General features: G+C 42.9%; 1 protein-coding gene across 1 annotated transcript in view; it reads left to right on the forward strand.

Annotated features, from left to right (window-relative positions):
* The window catches only part of SACM1L (SAC1 like phosphatidylinositide phosphatase), a 1,643,742-nt gene that overhangs the window by 491,932 nt on the left and 1,136,587 nt on the right, over positions 1 to 15,223 (forward strand). Inside the window, exon 7 of the mRNA XM_044065524.1 lies at positions 10,028 to 10,129. Coding sequence (XP_043921459.1) covers positions 10,028 to 10,129 — 102 coding nt within the window. The remainder of the gene's footprint in view (positions 1 to 10,027; positions 10,130 to 15,223) is intronic.

Here is a 15,223-nt window from a genome sequence, read left to right on the forward strand (position 1 = left end):
ATTCAACTAGTACCAGAAGAGGAAAAGGGACAGGGTTTCTGTTCCAGACTTTTCCTGGTACCCAGAAAAGACAAATCGTGTCTAATTCTGGACCTGTCTACTCTAAACACCTTCCTGGACATTCCAAAATTCAAGATGCTGACTCTTCACCAGTTACTTCCTATGCTAGGCAAGGATGCCTGGTTGGCAACTCTCAACTTAAAAGAGGCTTACCTGAATATCCCAATCAGGGAATCTTGCAGAAGATTCCTATGCTTCAAAGCAGGCTGCATGCATTATCAGTTCTCTGCACTGCCCTTTGGCTTATCTACTGCGCCTAGGGTATTCGCAAAGTGCCTGGCACCAGTAATTGCATTTTGCAGGCAAAGAAATATTCAAATATATCCATACCTGGACGATTGTCTAATTCAGGCAGAAAACCAGGCTATTCTTCAAAAACATCTGGCATTTGTAAAAGAGTTCTAATCTGTCTAGGGTACACCATAAACGAAAAGGAATCTCAACTGGTACCCTCTCAAAAGTTTACATTCCTGGGTGCAAGCTTGAATACAACTGCCCAGATTGCTTTCCTTATGTCAGAAATGCAAATTCATTTGGTGACTTACTTCAAACAGGTGGCCACAAAAACCCATCTATCTGCAAGGCAAATACTGTAAGCCTTGGGGTTTATGGCCTCCTGCATTCTTCTAATTCCATATGCAAGACTGCATATGAGGAAACTTCAGTGGTACTTAAAAAGTTTATGGAGTCAACATTGTCACAGCCTGGAAACAATGATTCCTATTATTCCTTGCCTGCGCCTAGAGTTGCTATGGTGGGCAGAGAGACCTGCCACCAAAACAAGGGACTGCCATTCACACCACCCCCTGCCGCCCAAACCCTAACTACAGACTCATCAGACTATGCATGGGGGGCTCATCTGACAGAGAAGTGCATTCAGGGCAAATGGAGTCCAAATCAAATGCGCCATCATATCAATCAAAAAGAAATGCTAGCTGTACAGAATGCACTGACGGCCTTCAAGGACTACCTCATCCAGGACATTTACTGATAAAGACGGACAACACCACGGTTATGTGGTACATAAACAAGCAGGGGGTACACATTCCTACCCCCTTTACAGACTAGCCATGGCATTGTGGAACATGGCCTTGAGCTACCAAGTACAACTACAAGCTCAATTCCTGCCAGGAAAGCAGAATGCCCTGGCAGATGAACTAAACAGAAATCTCATGGACCCTCACAGATGGAAACTCGAACCACGGATTTTCAACATGTTGATATGCAAATGGGGGAGCCCAGACATAGATCTCTTTGCCTCACCCCAGAACTACCAGTTGGGCAAATTTTGCACAAGAATTTATCACAAAAAAGCCTGGAAAGTGGATGCTTTGTCCTTCAGCTGGAAAAACGTATCAGTCTGTACCTTTCCCCCTCTGCCTTTGCTCTCCAAAGTTCTTCTAAAAGTCAAACGGGACAAACCAAAAATGATTTTGATGTCTCCAGACTGACCTCGCCAACACTGATACCCACTCCTGCGCAGTGTGTTACACATTTCTCCATGGCACCTGCCTCAGACACCTTCCTTACTGTCTCAGCAGGAGAACCAATTTCTGCACCCTCAGCTCCAAACTTTGAATCTTGCAGCTTGGGTAATCATTTAAATTCCCCCTTAGCGTCCCTCAGCAAACCTGTGATGGATGTCATTTTGGAGGCGAGAATACCTAGTACTAGAAAATCTTATGCTGACAAATGGAAAAGATTCTGTGCCTGGAATCAATCCCAAGGAATGAGCACAGCAGTGCCCAATTTACCTCACATTTTGCAATACTTAACTGAGATGCTTCACAAGGGCCTGTCTTTTTCTTCCATAAAAATCCATGTCTCAGCCATTTCAGCTCATTACAACACAGAACCCCCCCTCTTCTCTCATCCTCTTTTAAAACAGTATCTCAGAGAGGCCAAAAACTTGAGACCACCCAGGAGAGCTCCAAGCCCTGCCTGGGACCTTAACTTTGTATTGGAGAAACTCACTCTACCTCTTTTCGCGACAGCTGCAACTGCAGACTTAAAAATTTCTTTCCTGAAAAACAGCCTTCCTTTTAGCAATCGCTTCAGCTAGAAGGATATCTTTATTACAGGCCTTTATGGTAGTGGAGCCTTTCATCATCTTTCATGCGGACAGGGTGTCACTCAGGACCAATCCATCATTCATGCCCAAGGTGGTATCCAGTGTGGCTCTTAATCAGTCCATTCATTTGCCAACTTTCTTTCCCAATCCACAGAACAAGGGTGAGCGGATTCTGCATTCATTGGACATACACAGCTTAGATTCTATTTGGACAGGACTAAATCTCAAAGAAAATCTGAACAACTGCTGGTAGTATTTGCTGCAGGGGCAAATGGGGAAGGCTATTTCAAAGCAAACTATTTCTAAATGGATACGCCATTGTATTAATTTCTGTTATAAGCACCATGGAAAACCTATCCCTCAGGGGATCAGATCTCATTCCACCAGGGCTGCATCTACTTCAGCAGCCTTTCTCAGAGGTGTTCCTACCAGGGATATTCTAGAAGCTGCTACCTGGAGTTCAGTTCATACTTTCACCAAGCATTATCACTTAACAATTTTCTCTAAATCCAGAGCTGGCTTTCCCACTGCTGTTTTGCAGGGTCTTATAGCTGTTCCTAATGCTGTATAAATCCATCCTCCCAACCTTACCTTTGGGAATCTAAATGTAATGACTGCAACAGTGAAACACGAACATAGTACAGTTGTGTACACTTACCATAAATGTAGATGTTCGAGTGTATTTACTGTTGCAGTCCTGGTTACCCTCCCTCCAGCCCCCTGTTTTCCTTTTACTATACCTCTTCTTTCTTTTACCTGACATCTGTGGCAAGAAAAACTGATGTAATGGTGTCTGCTGCATGTTTTATACCCCTGACGTCATGGAAGAAGTGACAGCAACTGACGCAGGACCCAACACTTTGTTAATCATGCCGACTGAGGGCAACCTGCCAGCAGATTACCTAAATGTAATGACTGCAACAGTGAATACACTCGAACATCTACATTTATGGTAAGTGTACACAACTGTACTTTGTGTACACTTACCATAAATTTAGATGTTCAAGTGTATTCACTGTTGCAGTCCTGGTTTCCCACCCTCCAGCCCCCTTATCTCTCTCTCTCTCCTTCTCTATCTCTATTACTCACCCCTTACAGGGCTATTGGTATTTACTTTTTACTGGTGGAGTTTTTTTCCACCATAACTTAGCTCCCTATTTGGGGGGCTCCTGACATTTGGGGTAGGAAAAACTGATGTAATGGCGTCGGCTGGCTGTTTTTATACCCCTGATGACCTGATGTCGCTCCTGAAGCGACAGCAACCGACGCAGAAATACTAAGCCTCTGGTATTCGGGCCGACTGAGGTTTACCTGCAGGCAGATAACCCAAATGTGATGACTGCAACAGTGAATACACGTGGACATCTACATTTGTGGTAAGTGTACACAACTGTACTTTTTCTCTTCTCATGCAGTTAGCCAGAGTTAGTTACCAAAAATGTCCTTGCAGAATAAAGAAATGTAGAGCGCAAATAGCAATGCTGCAGGAGTCGTACTTGGAAAGAAATGAGCATGTGAATTTGCAAAAAAGGATTTCAGGATGACTGTTTAGTAGAACAGGGACAAAGCAAAAGGGGAGTATAATAATATTTGCTAGAGGGGACTCCAGTACTGATACAAAAGAGAAAATCAGATGATAATGGTAGGTTTATGGTAGGAAGGGGCTGTTGGCAAGGGAGGAGGAATATTACACTGGCATGTATTTATGTCCCAACAAAAACTGCTGTTGTGGAGCTTAAGAAATTTTTGAGAGAATTAACTGGCTTATAGCAGGGAATATTACTCATAGGTAAGGACTGGAACTTGATTTGCAATCGTGAAGATGTATCAGAGGGACCTAGAAGGGAAATAATTATAGAGGAGAGTAATTTTTTGAAACAATTTGTGAAAATATTTAGTATGGAAGATATGAATTTGGTAGTAAGAGCTCTGAAAGAATTTACATAATATTTCCCAAGTTCACAATAATTGGGCAGGACTAAATAGAAATGATTTGTCTTAGGAACATGTGCATTTGACTGAAAGCTTCAGCTCTCATCCAATAACTATTTCAGGTCATGCACCAATTAAAACCAAGATAAAAATGCAGGATAATAAAGTAAAAATAAGACTATTGCACTTTTCTACCTACCTGCTAAAAGAAAGGAATTTAAGAAATGCATAGTGAAAGTTTTTCGCGAATTATTCTGAAGGAACAGTATTCTAAGAGTGTTTTGGAGGTGAAAAGAGTGTCGGATAGAGTGATGTTTATGAAGCTGGAAATTGATGGTGTAATGATGAATGTTGTTAGTGCATATGCTCCACAAGTTGGGTGCGCAATGGATGAGAAAGAAAATTTTTGGAGTGACTTGGATGAAGTGGTGATGACTGTACCCAAGGGTGAGAGAGTGGTGATTGGAGCAGATTTCAGTGGGCATGTTGGTGAAGGGAACAGAGGGGATGAGGAAGTGATGGGATCATCCATGCGCAACTATCAGCAGGCAAAACCACATTTCAAGTCGTAGCCGGTTATAGATCGCCCACCATGTCCCAAGATGCTCACTCTGCATTCCTTGAGACATTAGAAAATATAAAGGTCCTACCCAACACCATAATCTTGGGTGATTTCAACTACCCTGGTATAGACTGGGCGAACTACCAATGTTCCAACTCCTATGCTCAGCGATTCATAGAATTTATAAATTCAAATGCCCTTGAACAACTAGTATGTTCCCCCACTAGAGGGGACAACATATTGGATTTAATCATCAGAAATATGGGCGCCCATTGTACCACACCCGTTCTCACCCCCTCCTTGGTCAGATCCGACCACAAACTGATAACCCTGGACATCCTCACTCCTCCACCTCCCCCAATCAAAGAAACCATAGTCAAAAACCTTTCCAAAGCAAACTTCAAACTACTTGCATCCAAAGTGGAAAGCTTCACTATTCCCTTGCAGAAGGATAATGATATCCAGGATGCGGAATCCTACACCAAGGCACTCTATATGCATCTTCAGGATTGCATGGACCGTGCTATCCCAAATAAAACCAAGACTCCTTCCTCAAGCAAGAAGAAACCAGTCTGGTGGACCCCGGCCATAAGCAAACTTTACAATAAAAGGAGGAGACTTATACAAAAAAAAGCCAAATCTCAAGTAGAAAAATCATCCCTGATCAGCATTAGTAAGAAATTGAGGGCCCTCATCAAGTCAACTAAAGCTAATTTTGAAAAGAAAGTTGCCAAGGATGCCAGGGATAACCATAAGGCCTTCTATGGCTACGTCAAAAACCTTAATGGCAATGCTCAGGTCTGTTCTGAGCTAGTACAAAATGGAACAAAATACACTGACCCTTCTGACATTGCCAACATCTTGGCTGACAGGTTCAGTGCAACCCCCCCCCAGTCACCACCTACGGGGCCTATTACCATTCTAGGGGATTGTGTAAGTCCAATTATTACTGATACGTTGGTTAACAAGGCTCTATCTAAAGTTAAAAACACTGCCTCCATGGGACCAGATGGTGTCCCAGGCTGTGTCATACGCGAGCTCCAAAAGGAATTAACCCCGCATCTTAATACCCTGTTCAGTCTCAGCCTCTCCACAGGATATGTGCCCATAGAATGGCGCACGGCAATGGTGGTCCCGCTACACAAGGGTGGGGCTACAACTGACCCTGGGAACTACCGACCAATAAGCCTGACCAGTCTGATCTGTAAGGCTATGGAGCGAATCATTATGGAACTCATAAATGGAGAGATTGGGAACCTCCAGTCGCTGGACCCCATGCAGTTTGGCTTCGTCAAGGGCAGATCATGCCTCCTGAACCTGGTGGATTTCTTTGAGACAGTTACTCAGGCTATCGATAAGGGAAAGGAGGTACACACAGCTTACCTTGACCTTGCTAAAGCATTTGACACCATTCCCCATTCAGCTCACCAGCCTGGGCATAAACCCTTACGTCACAAGATGGATCGCAAACTGGCTGTCGGACAGATCCCATAAAGTAAGAGTAGTGGGATCTATGTCCGAATGCAGACCAGTAACGAGTGGTGTGCCTCAGGGCTCTGTCCCGGGGCCCCTCCTATTTGGCATTTACTTCTCAGAAGTACAGGCAAGCACGGAAGGGCTGTGGCTGACTAAGTTTGCGGACGACTGCAAACTGGGTGCTATAATAGAGTCTCCGGCCGAGATGAAGATCCTCCAGAAGGGCCTAAATGAGACTGATGCATGGTGTCAAAGCCATGGTCTCAAGCTAAATGCAAAAAAATGCGTAGTAATCCCCTTTGGAAAAAACAGAGTACCCGCAAACTACAACATAGGAGGTAATCCCCTGAAATCTGAAGAAGAAATAAGGGATCTTAGGGACCCAAGTAGATAGTCAGCTTTCGTTTGATAACCATGTTGCTAAAGTGGTTAGAAAATCCTTCTATGTGACCCATCTGATCATGAAAGGGTTCGCATCAAGATCTAAGGATGTAATGGTGCCCCTCTACTCTTCCCTCATCAGACCCATTATTGAGTACAATGCACCAATTGGAATGTACCTGGCTAGACATTTCCAGCAGCTGGAGAGACCACAAAGGTACCTAACCAAGAGGATTACTGACCTCAAACAGTTGCTCTATGCAGCACGATTGAAAAAGCTAAGACTTTTCTCTGTTGCATACTGCTTTCTCAGGGGCGATCTCTGTCTAACGTACAGAGCCATGTCCAACCCAGAATTGTTGAACATGCTCCATCTTAGCAAAACCAAATCTACTCGAGCTACATACTCTAGGGATATAAACCTCAACACAACAATGAATAGAACATGCTGGAGGGATAGATTCCCTTCGCAGACACTTCCCTTACTATGGAACAGGGTCCCAGTCTACATAAGACAGAGCCCCTCACTATCACTCTTCAAGAGGAACCTTGATGAGCGGATGAGTAACAGAAAGTTCACACCGGGGATCACACCAACAGCACTACTAGATAGGGGCCAAGGGTACTAGCTGCTAGTACAAGGGTCTAGGGAACTACTAAAGGGGCGGTGAATGCCGCACAACGTGGCTGGGCTAATGTATGCCTTCGGGCAGATAGCCCATTACCAACCTATGAACCTATGGGTAGGTATGGTGTTAAACAAAGGAATGCAGAAGGTCAGATGGTAGTGGATTTTGCAAAAAGGATGGACATGGCTGTGGTGAATACGTATTTTAACAAGAGGGAAGGAGCATAGGGTGACATACAAGAATGGAGGAAGATGCACACAGGTGGATTATATCTTATGTAGGAGGGGCCAGTGTGAACGAGATTGGAGACTGTAAAGTGGTGACCGGGGAAGGTGTAGTTAGGCAGCATAGGACGGTGGTTTGTAGGATGACGTTGGTGATCAAGAAGAGGAGGAGGAGTTTGAGGGCAGCACCAAGGATCAAATGGTGGAAATTGAAAAAGGGTAATTGTGAGGTGAAGTTCAGGGATGAGTTAAGACAGGCACTGTGTGGCAGTGAAGAGTTACCAAATAGTTGGGTAACTATGGCAGTGTTAGTAAGAGAGATGGCTAGAAAGGTGCTTGGTATGACATCTGGACAGAGGAAGAACGACAAGGAGACATGGTGGTGGAATGAGGAAGTACAGGAGAGTATACAGAGAAAGAGGTTGGCAAAGAAAAAGTGGGATTGTCAGAGAGATGAAGAAAGTAGACAGGAGTATAAGGAGATGAGGTGCATGGCAAAGAGAGAGGTGGCGAAGGCTAAGGATAAGGAATATGAAGAGTTGTATGAAAGGTTGGACACTAAGGAGGGAGAAAAGGACATGTACCGATTGGCTAGACAGAGGGACCGAGCTAGGAAAGATGTGCAGCAGGTAAGGGTGATAAAGGATAATGAGGGAAACATACTCACAAGCAAGGACAGTGTGTTGAGGAGATGGAAAGAGTACTTTGAGAGGTTGATGAATGAAGAGAATGAGAGGGAGAGAAGGTTGGATGATGTAGGGATAGTAAATCATAAAGTACAATCTATTAGCAAGGAGGAAGTAAGGATAGCTATGAAGAGGATGAAGAACAGAAAGGCTGTTGGCCCAGATGACATACCTGTGGAAGCATGGAGGTGTTTAGGTGAAATGGCAGTGGAGTTTTTAACCAGATTGTTTAATGAAATCTTGGAAAGTGAGAGGATGCCTGAGGAATGGAGAAAAAGTGTTTTGGTACCGATTTTTAAGAATAAGGGTGATGTGCAGAGCTGTAGTAACTACAGAGGAATTAAATTGATCAGTCACAACATGAAGTTATGGGAAAGAGTAGTGGAAGCTAGGTTAAGAAGGGACGTGATGATTAGTGATCAACAGTATGGTTTCATGCCAGGAAAGAGCACTACAGATGCGATGTTTGCTTTGAGAGTTTTGATGGAGAAGTACAGAGAATGTCAGAAGGAGTTGCATTGTGTTTTTGTAGACTTAGAGAAAGCATATGACAGGGTGCCTAGAGAGGAGTTGTGGTATTGTATGAGGAAGTCAGAGAAGTGTGTAAGAGTGGTACAGGATATGTACGAGGGTAGTGTGACAACGGTGAGGTCTGCTGTGGCAGTGATGGATGCGTTTAAGGTGGAGGTGGGGTTATATCAAGGATCTGCTCTGAGCCCTTTCTTATTTGCAATGGTAATGGACAGGTTGACAGATGAGATCAGACAGGAGACCCCATGGACTATGATGTTTGCAGATGACATTGTGATCTGTAGTGAGAGTAGGGAACAGGTGGAGGAGACCCCGGAGAGATGGAGATATGCTCTAGAGAGAAGAGGAATGAAGGTCAGCAGGACTAAGACAGAATATATGTGTGTGAATGAGAGAGAGGATAGAGGAATGGTGAGGATGCAAGGAGTAGAGCTGGCGAAGGTGGATGAGTTTAAATACTTGGGGTCAATAGTTCAGAGTAACGATGAGTGTGGAAGAGAGGTGAAGAAGAGAGTACAGGCAAGATGGAGTGGGTGGAGAAGAGTGTCAGGAGTGATTTGTGACAGACGAGTACCTGTAAGAGTGAAAGGGAAGGTCTACAAGAGGGTAGTGAGACCAGCTATGTTATATGGGTTGGAGACAATGGCACTGACAAAAAGGCAGGAATTTGAGCTGGATGTGGCAGAGTTAAAGATGTTAAGATTTGCACTGGGTGTGACGAGAGTGGACAGAATTAGGAATAAGTATATTAGAGGGTCAGCCAAGGTTGGAAGGTTTGGAGACAAAGCTAGAGAGGCAAGATTACGTTGGTTTGGACATGTGCTGAGGAGGGATGCTGAGTATATTGGGGAAAAAGATGCTAAGGATGAAGCTACCTGTAACAGGAAAAGAGGAAGGCCTAAGATAAGGTTTATGGATGTGGTGAGAGAGAGGACATACAGGTGGTTGGTGTGACAGAGCAAGATGCAGAGGACAGGAATAAATGGAAACAGGTGATCCGCTGTGGTGACCCCTAACGGGAACAGCCGAAAGAAGATGATATTAGGGAAGTTAGTAATATCTTCAGTAGTTGTAGTATTGCGTGGGATAAAATGAAAATGGATTTAAAAAAGGGTAGAAATAAAAAAGAGAGAGATGGTTAAGAAGTAATAGGACCTTAACTTTTCTCAGTCCCTCTAAGTATTGCAGAGTAGGGGAATCTCACAGAACAAGAACAGGTACAAATGTATAGTGCTAACTAGAAAATAAGGGAATGTCTAGATAATATGCATGAGTTTAGATCTAGACTGCTAGATTTTTTTTTTTGGTAAATGCCATATTTTGGTGTTTGTATTTGTTGTCTTTGAAGTATTTTGTAAGATGATTTAACAAAAACTGTTTGAAAGCTATTTTATGAGAAATTTGTATGGAACTGTAAAATGAATGTCTTACCATCCCAGAAATTGACACATTTTCCTTGACTTAATATATACTAGTTATTGTGGTGCATTCCTGTTCTGTGAACGGAAAATACTTTAATTGGATTCTTATTTCTAGGAGAAGTTGCTTCAGAGCTGGTGTACGCTACTACATACGAGGTAAGAAAACTGCAACACTGTGGCATACTTGTCCACCACATCAGTGTAGTTGTGCCTGTAATCTGTATTGCATGTGATTGCTTAGATGTTCTTCCCTGGTGATTACTGAGTTGGTAAAGGCTTTGCAAGTAGCAGCCATGGAGAGGAGACAGCAGTTTTTTGAAGGCATTTTTTTTCTTTAATAAGGTTCAGAAAAGAGAAACCAGAGTGAAAGGGGACTAATATTTTGTATTTCTGTCAGAAATACCCCTAGTAATAACCACAGGGAATGTCAGTGTTCCAGGAAATAGTGTAGGAAGTAAATAGTGTGGGAAGAAATAGCCAGGGAATTGTTATGGCTAGGCTTGTATAGGCCCTAGGGCCGATATCCTAGTACCAACCTATGAAATGAGAAGCACCTGGGCCAGTCTGTCTCTGCCTTTAAACATCACCTTTGTATTAGATGCTGGGACCACTGAACTTAGATTGTTATTGGCTTTTTGGGTACTTTCTGACTTGGGTAGCTGATTATAGCCCTTTCAGTGATTGCTGTAGCTGTGACACATCCATCACCTGTTCATCCAGTGGATGTACAAGTTTTATTGCCCTAGTATGTTCCCAAGTGTTCTTCACAAGGCATTGCATTCCCCCTTACTTCTAGGGTTCTGAGCAACCAGGATGTCTTCTACAGCAAGATCAGGTGCACCATTAATAATACCAGCATTTCTCCCAGAAGTTGCCATTTTCATTATTTCCAAACTGACATTTGTTCACTTTTGTGTAGTTGTCTGCTTTGATCAGTGTTTTGTTTTTCCTGATATTGGTAATTAGGAAGTTGCTACTGCCTCATGCTTAATTTACTATTCATAAAAAAGTCTGGAGTAGTGTGCCTCGTAATAAGATTACCATCAAACCATAATTTCTACTACAGTTCTACAGTGTAGTATGCATTTCTGTTTGTACTTTTTTTTATTCCTTTCTACATGATAACTACCAGTCAATCCTTTTCATCCATGACAAAGGCATCAAAGCAGCACAATGTTTAAACAGGGTTGGTTTACAGAGGAAAAGAAAATCAGGTATAGACAATGGTAGGATACCAAGACAGCGAAAGCTAAATTAATCTAAGAACACTCTTTTGAAATACCATGTTTATGATGTGGAGGGGTAGACTAGCTGAATAATATTCAGAGCTACTTGTTCAACTTGTCATTGGAGAAGCTGGCAGGCAGGATGGGAAAGGAATAGTCGGCAGCAGTAGAAGGGATAAGTTGTGTGTGTGCATGTATGTGCCAGGTGTATGCTTGTCTTTGAGATTCTCTGGGGACACAGGGCTGCCTGAGGGCCTAGCCACTTGCTTGAATGAGCATTGTCCCCACACTGTATCCATTGCACCTCACATCCTACAGCATTTGTCCTGAAAGACAAGGGGAAGTTAGACACACAAAGAAACAAAAATCCACCAGGTGTAATGGCCCACCACTCCTCAGCACCCTGTCCACTAGTTAGTGGTACTGCTGGCCAGGACCAAGGAACAAATGGGTCTCTGAACTGGTTGGATGGAGGAAAAATAAAGGCAAAATGTTTGTTTTATGACACTTCCATTGATCTTCAGTAATACAGAATGGTGGAAATTATTTCAGTAATTTTAAATGTGTCAGCTAATTGTTTAGCAGTAATTATATTAATAGTTCATTTTAGATTAAGGGATGATTTCAGGACAGAAAGCCTAATGCTCTCCCAACTTCACTGTAAGTATGTTTTTTTGATATCTGAATTCATGTAATACTGTACAACAATGCGTTATCAATTAAATGCATTGTAAATTGATGCTAGGGCTCTTTTTGCTACATAAAGTAAGACACATTTTGTTTGTAGAAATAAGGAACTCTTTACAGTCAACAGTAGCAATCATCTCCCACCAAAAATGTCTTAATGAACAGTTAATGTTCTTCATTAGATCATTTTTACAGTATTACTGACAAGCATCTTGCCAAGGATACCATACATCTGACCAGTTTACAAAAGTTTAGTCACCTTCCATATGCCCATCACCTACTTAGACTTCCACTACCACAACTTCACTGGGGGCCAGTATGGTATCTGACATTCACACATCCAAAACGATTGAAGTTACCAATGGTGGTGAGAAAAAGATCCCTGTTTAATAATTTCTGAAAGACCCAAAGGCATACTGCAATTTCTTGTTGGAAAGGAAATTCAAGGGTCACTCATTGAGATTCGAACAGGGTTTGGAGCCTCCTCTTTTAGTCAAAGCTGACATTGCACCTAGGCAAAAGAAAAAACAAAAAAATGTTTCTTCCCCCAGACTGCCAAAGAAAAGGAGAGGATGGATTTTTCACGAATCCTGTATAAGGTCATAATGACACTTAGGCCACCATCTTTTGCAGGGCCTACTACTACCACTCCCCCCTCCTTCCACACCCAAAAAGAGACACTTAAACACTTCTGAGGATGAAGAGGATGAATCAAACTCTGATGAACACTCGGTCTGGTGAGGGGATCCAAGATGAATAAGACAGAGGGTTGAAATGATGAAGATTCCCTTTCTCCTGACTCCTCTGTTGAAGCTTCGTTTGAGGAATCTGTTGGTAATATGATGACGTTTTTTGAATGGGAATCCTAGCATATTTCTGATGTTCAACAAATGTACTATAATCTCTTGGACATACACACTTCTGCTGCTGTACCTGTTCCTCCTTTTCTGGACGCTTTTCTTGATGCCTATGCATCCACTTCCACTGCACCATATTTCCAGCCACCACCTCCTAAAAGGCTTGACAGATTTTACAACTTAACTCAAGACTTGAAATTTCTGTACAATACCCTTGTTTCAAATTCTTCTGTGTTTTCTATGTCTGTAGACAAGCTTTCAAGGTTACTGCCTTTTGCCATGCTTTTCTATCAGATAGACAGCAGGGCAGTAGACAGATTAGGGAGAAAGGTTTGTACATCTTCAAATATGGCCTTTAGAGTTCTGAATTATAAGACTCAAATGACTAATGTCTATTTTGGGCAATTTAAATAAAATATTCTCCCTGGAGGAACCTGGTCGTAAACAGGTTTTATCAATGGTGGCTCAAGCTTCACAGGTGGCTAGACACAAAGTTAAATGCAACTATGATGCAGTGGAAGCTTCTTCCAGAGCAGCCCCACAGCTTTTGTGATAAGGAGATATGCTTGGCTACATTTTCAGCCCATCCTAGAGGATATTAAAGCCAAACTCCTAGGCTTTCCCTTAAAGAAGAACCTTTTGTTCAGTCTGGATGCTGCCAGTCTTTTCAAACAGTTGCAGGAATAAGGTATAATTATAAATAACTGTAGATAGATCTTTATTACTTCTGTGCCACAGTACCAAAGTCATTATCATGCAAAACCCACTTCCTTCACTCACTGGTAACCAAGACCTTTAAATGCCTAGGAAAAGATTCCAGGATAAGCCAGACAAGGGATTCTAGATCTGGGAGGCCTTCTTACCCAGGCATGGCTGCCTGACTATGCTCTGTCCCTCTTCCCACCCCTGAGACCATTTCTCTCTCTGTCTCTCTTCCCACCCCTGAGACCATTTCTCTCTCTGTCTCTCTTCCCACCCCTGAGACCATTTCTCTCTCTGTCTCTCTCTCTCTCTCTCTCTCTCTCTCTCTCTCTATCCAAAGGCTTACCTCAGCCCAAAACAAACAAAAAAATAGCTACTCATCACTACTGACAAAAGCATTTATTTCAGTCATTCCAATTGGATTTAGAATTACTTGGAAAAATGTGCTTCCATTCATTGGCATCCCTTCGCCCTCACAAAATCATGTACAGTTGCTCTATTCTGTCATTCAAACCTTGCTTGAGCAAGGCAACATGGACTCTGTGCCTCAATAGTATGTGGGGAAAAGGATTCTATTCCAGACTATTCCTTGTCCCAAGAAAAGGAGGAGACTGGAGACATTGATCTCTCAACCCTCATCACCTTTCTTTCTCTTCCATCTTTCAAGTATCTGTCCATGCAGACTGTGCTTCTAGAGCCTTCCTGGTGTCTTTGGACCTAAATGACACATATCTCCCCATTCTTGTTCACCTGTTTTACAAGAAATCTTTGAGGTTTTCTACTGGCTCATCACACTTGCAGCTCCCTGCTTAGACTCTCTCCAGCTCCCGGAGTCTTCAAAAGTGCCTTGCCCCAGCCATAGCTTACTGCAGGACTCTGTGAATCCAGATATTCCCTTACTTGAATGACCTGTTAATACTTGTATCTTCTCAGCAGATTCTATTAACTCCTCTCATGTTCACTCTGGCCCTTCTTCAGGACATGGGTTTCACAATCAACCTAAAAAAGTCAACAATGAAGCCAACCCAAGACTTTTTCCTTGTGGTGCAGACTAGACACCAAACTAATGGATACATTCCATCCTCTAGACAAAGTGCAAATTCTAACCATTTACTTCCTTTCTCCTTTTTCTCTTTAGTCCTATACTGCAAGGGAGATCCTTATAACACTGGAAATCGTGGCAGCAACCATTCCCTTTGTCCACTTTGCCATACTCCATAAAAGGACGATCCAGTGGTACTTGACATTCCCTTAGTCCAAACATTCTCATCCATCTTGCCTAAAGAAGGAAGTACTGTGGTGGATGTCAAAGGTAAAGCTAAACCAGCATCTTCCCTTCAAACCACAGACACCATAACAGGAGCTGCACACAGACACATCATACAATGCAATGCACCAAAGATCAGAGTACGTCAGCCTGAAGGAGATGAGGGCACTAATACAGGCCCTGCAGATCTTCTCCCATTGCTGAAAACCAGGTCCCTTAAAAGTGTTCACAGACAATATAACAGTCATACAGTACACAAGTGAGGGTGCTCTTTTGGCATGGGAGCAAGCCTCAAAAGTAAACCTCTCCCTCCAAGACGTTTACATTCCTTAACAGAACATTGTCCTGGCAGATTTTCTAAGCTGATCTGCACACTAATGGATGCTGAACAAGCAGATATTTGTAGACATGGTCCACAAACGGGATTGCCACAGATTTGTTGCCTCTGTTGACAAAAATAATGCCTGCTGTTTTGCTCCAGGACCTGCTGTCCTCAAGCTTGGAAGATGGG

This window comes from Protopterus annectens, chromosome 3.part0 (assembly GCF_019279795.1).
Source record: "Protopterus annectens isolate FY-2018-M chromosome 3.part0, PAN1.0, whole genome shotgun sequence".
NCBI classification, from domain to species: domain Eukaryota; kingdom Metazoa; phylum Chordata; order Ceratodontiformes; family Protopteridae; genus Protopterus; species Protopterus annectens.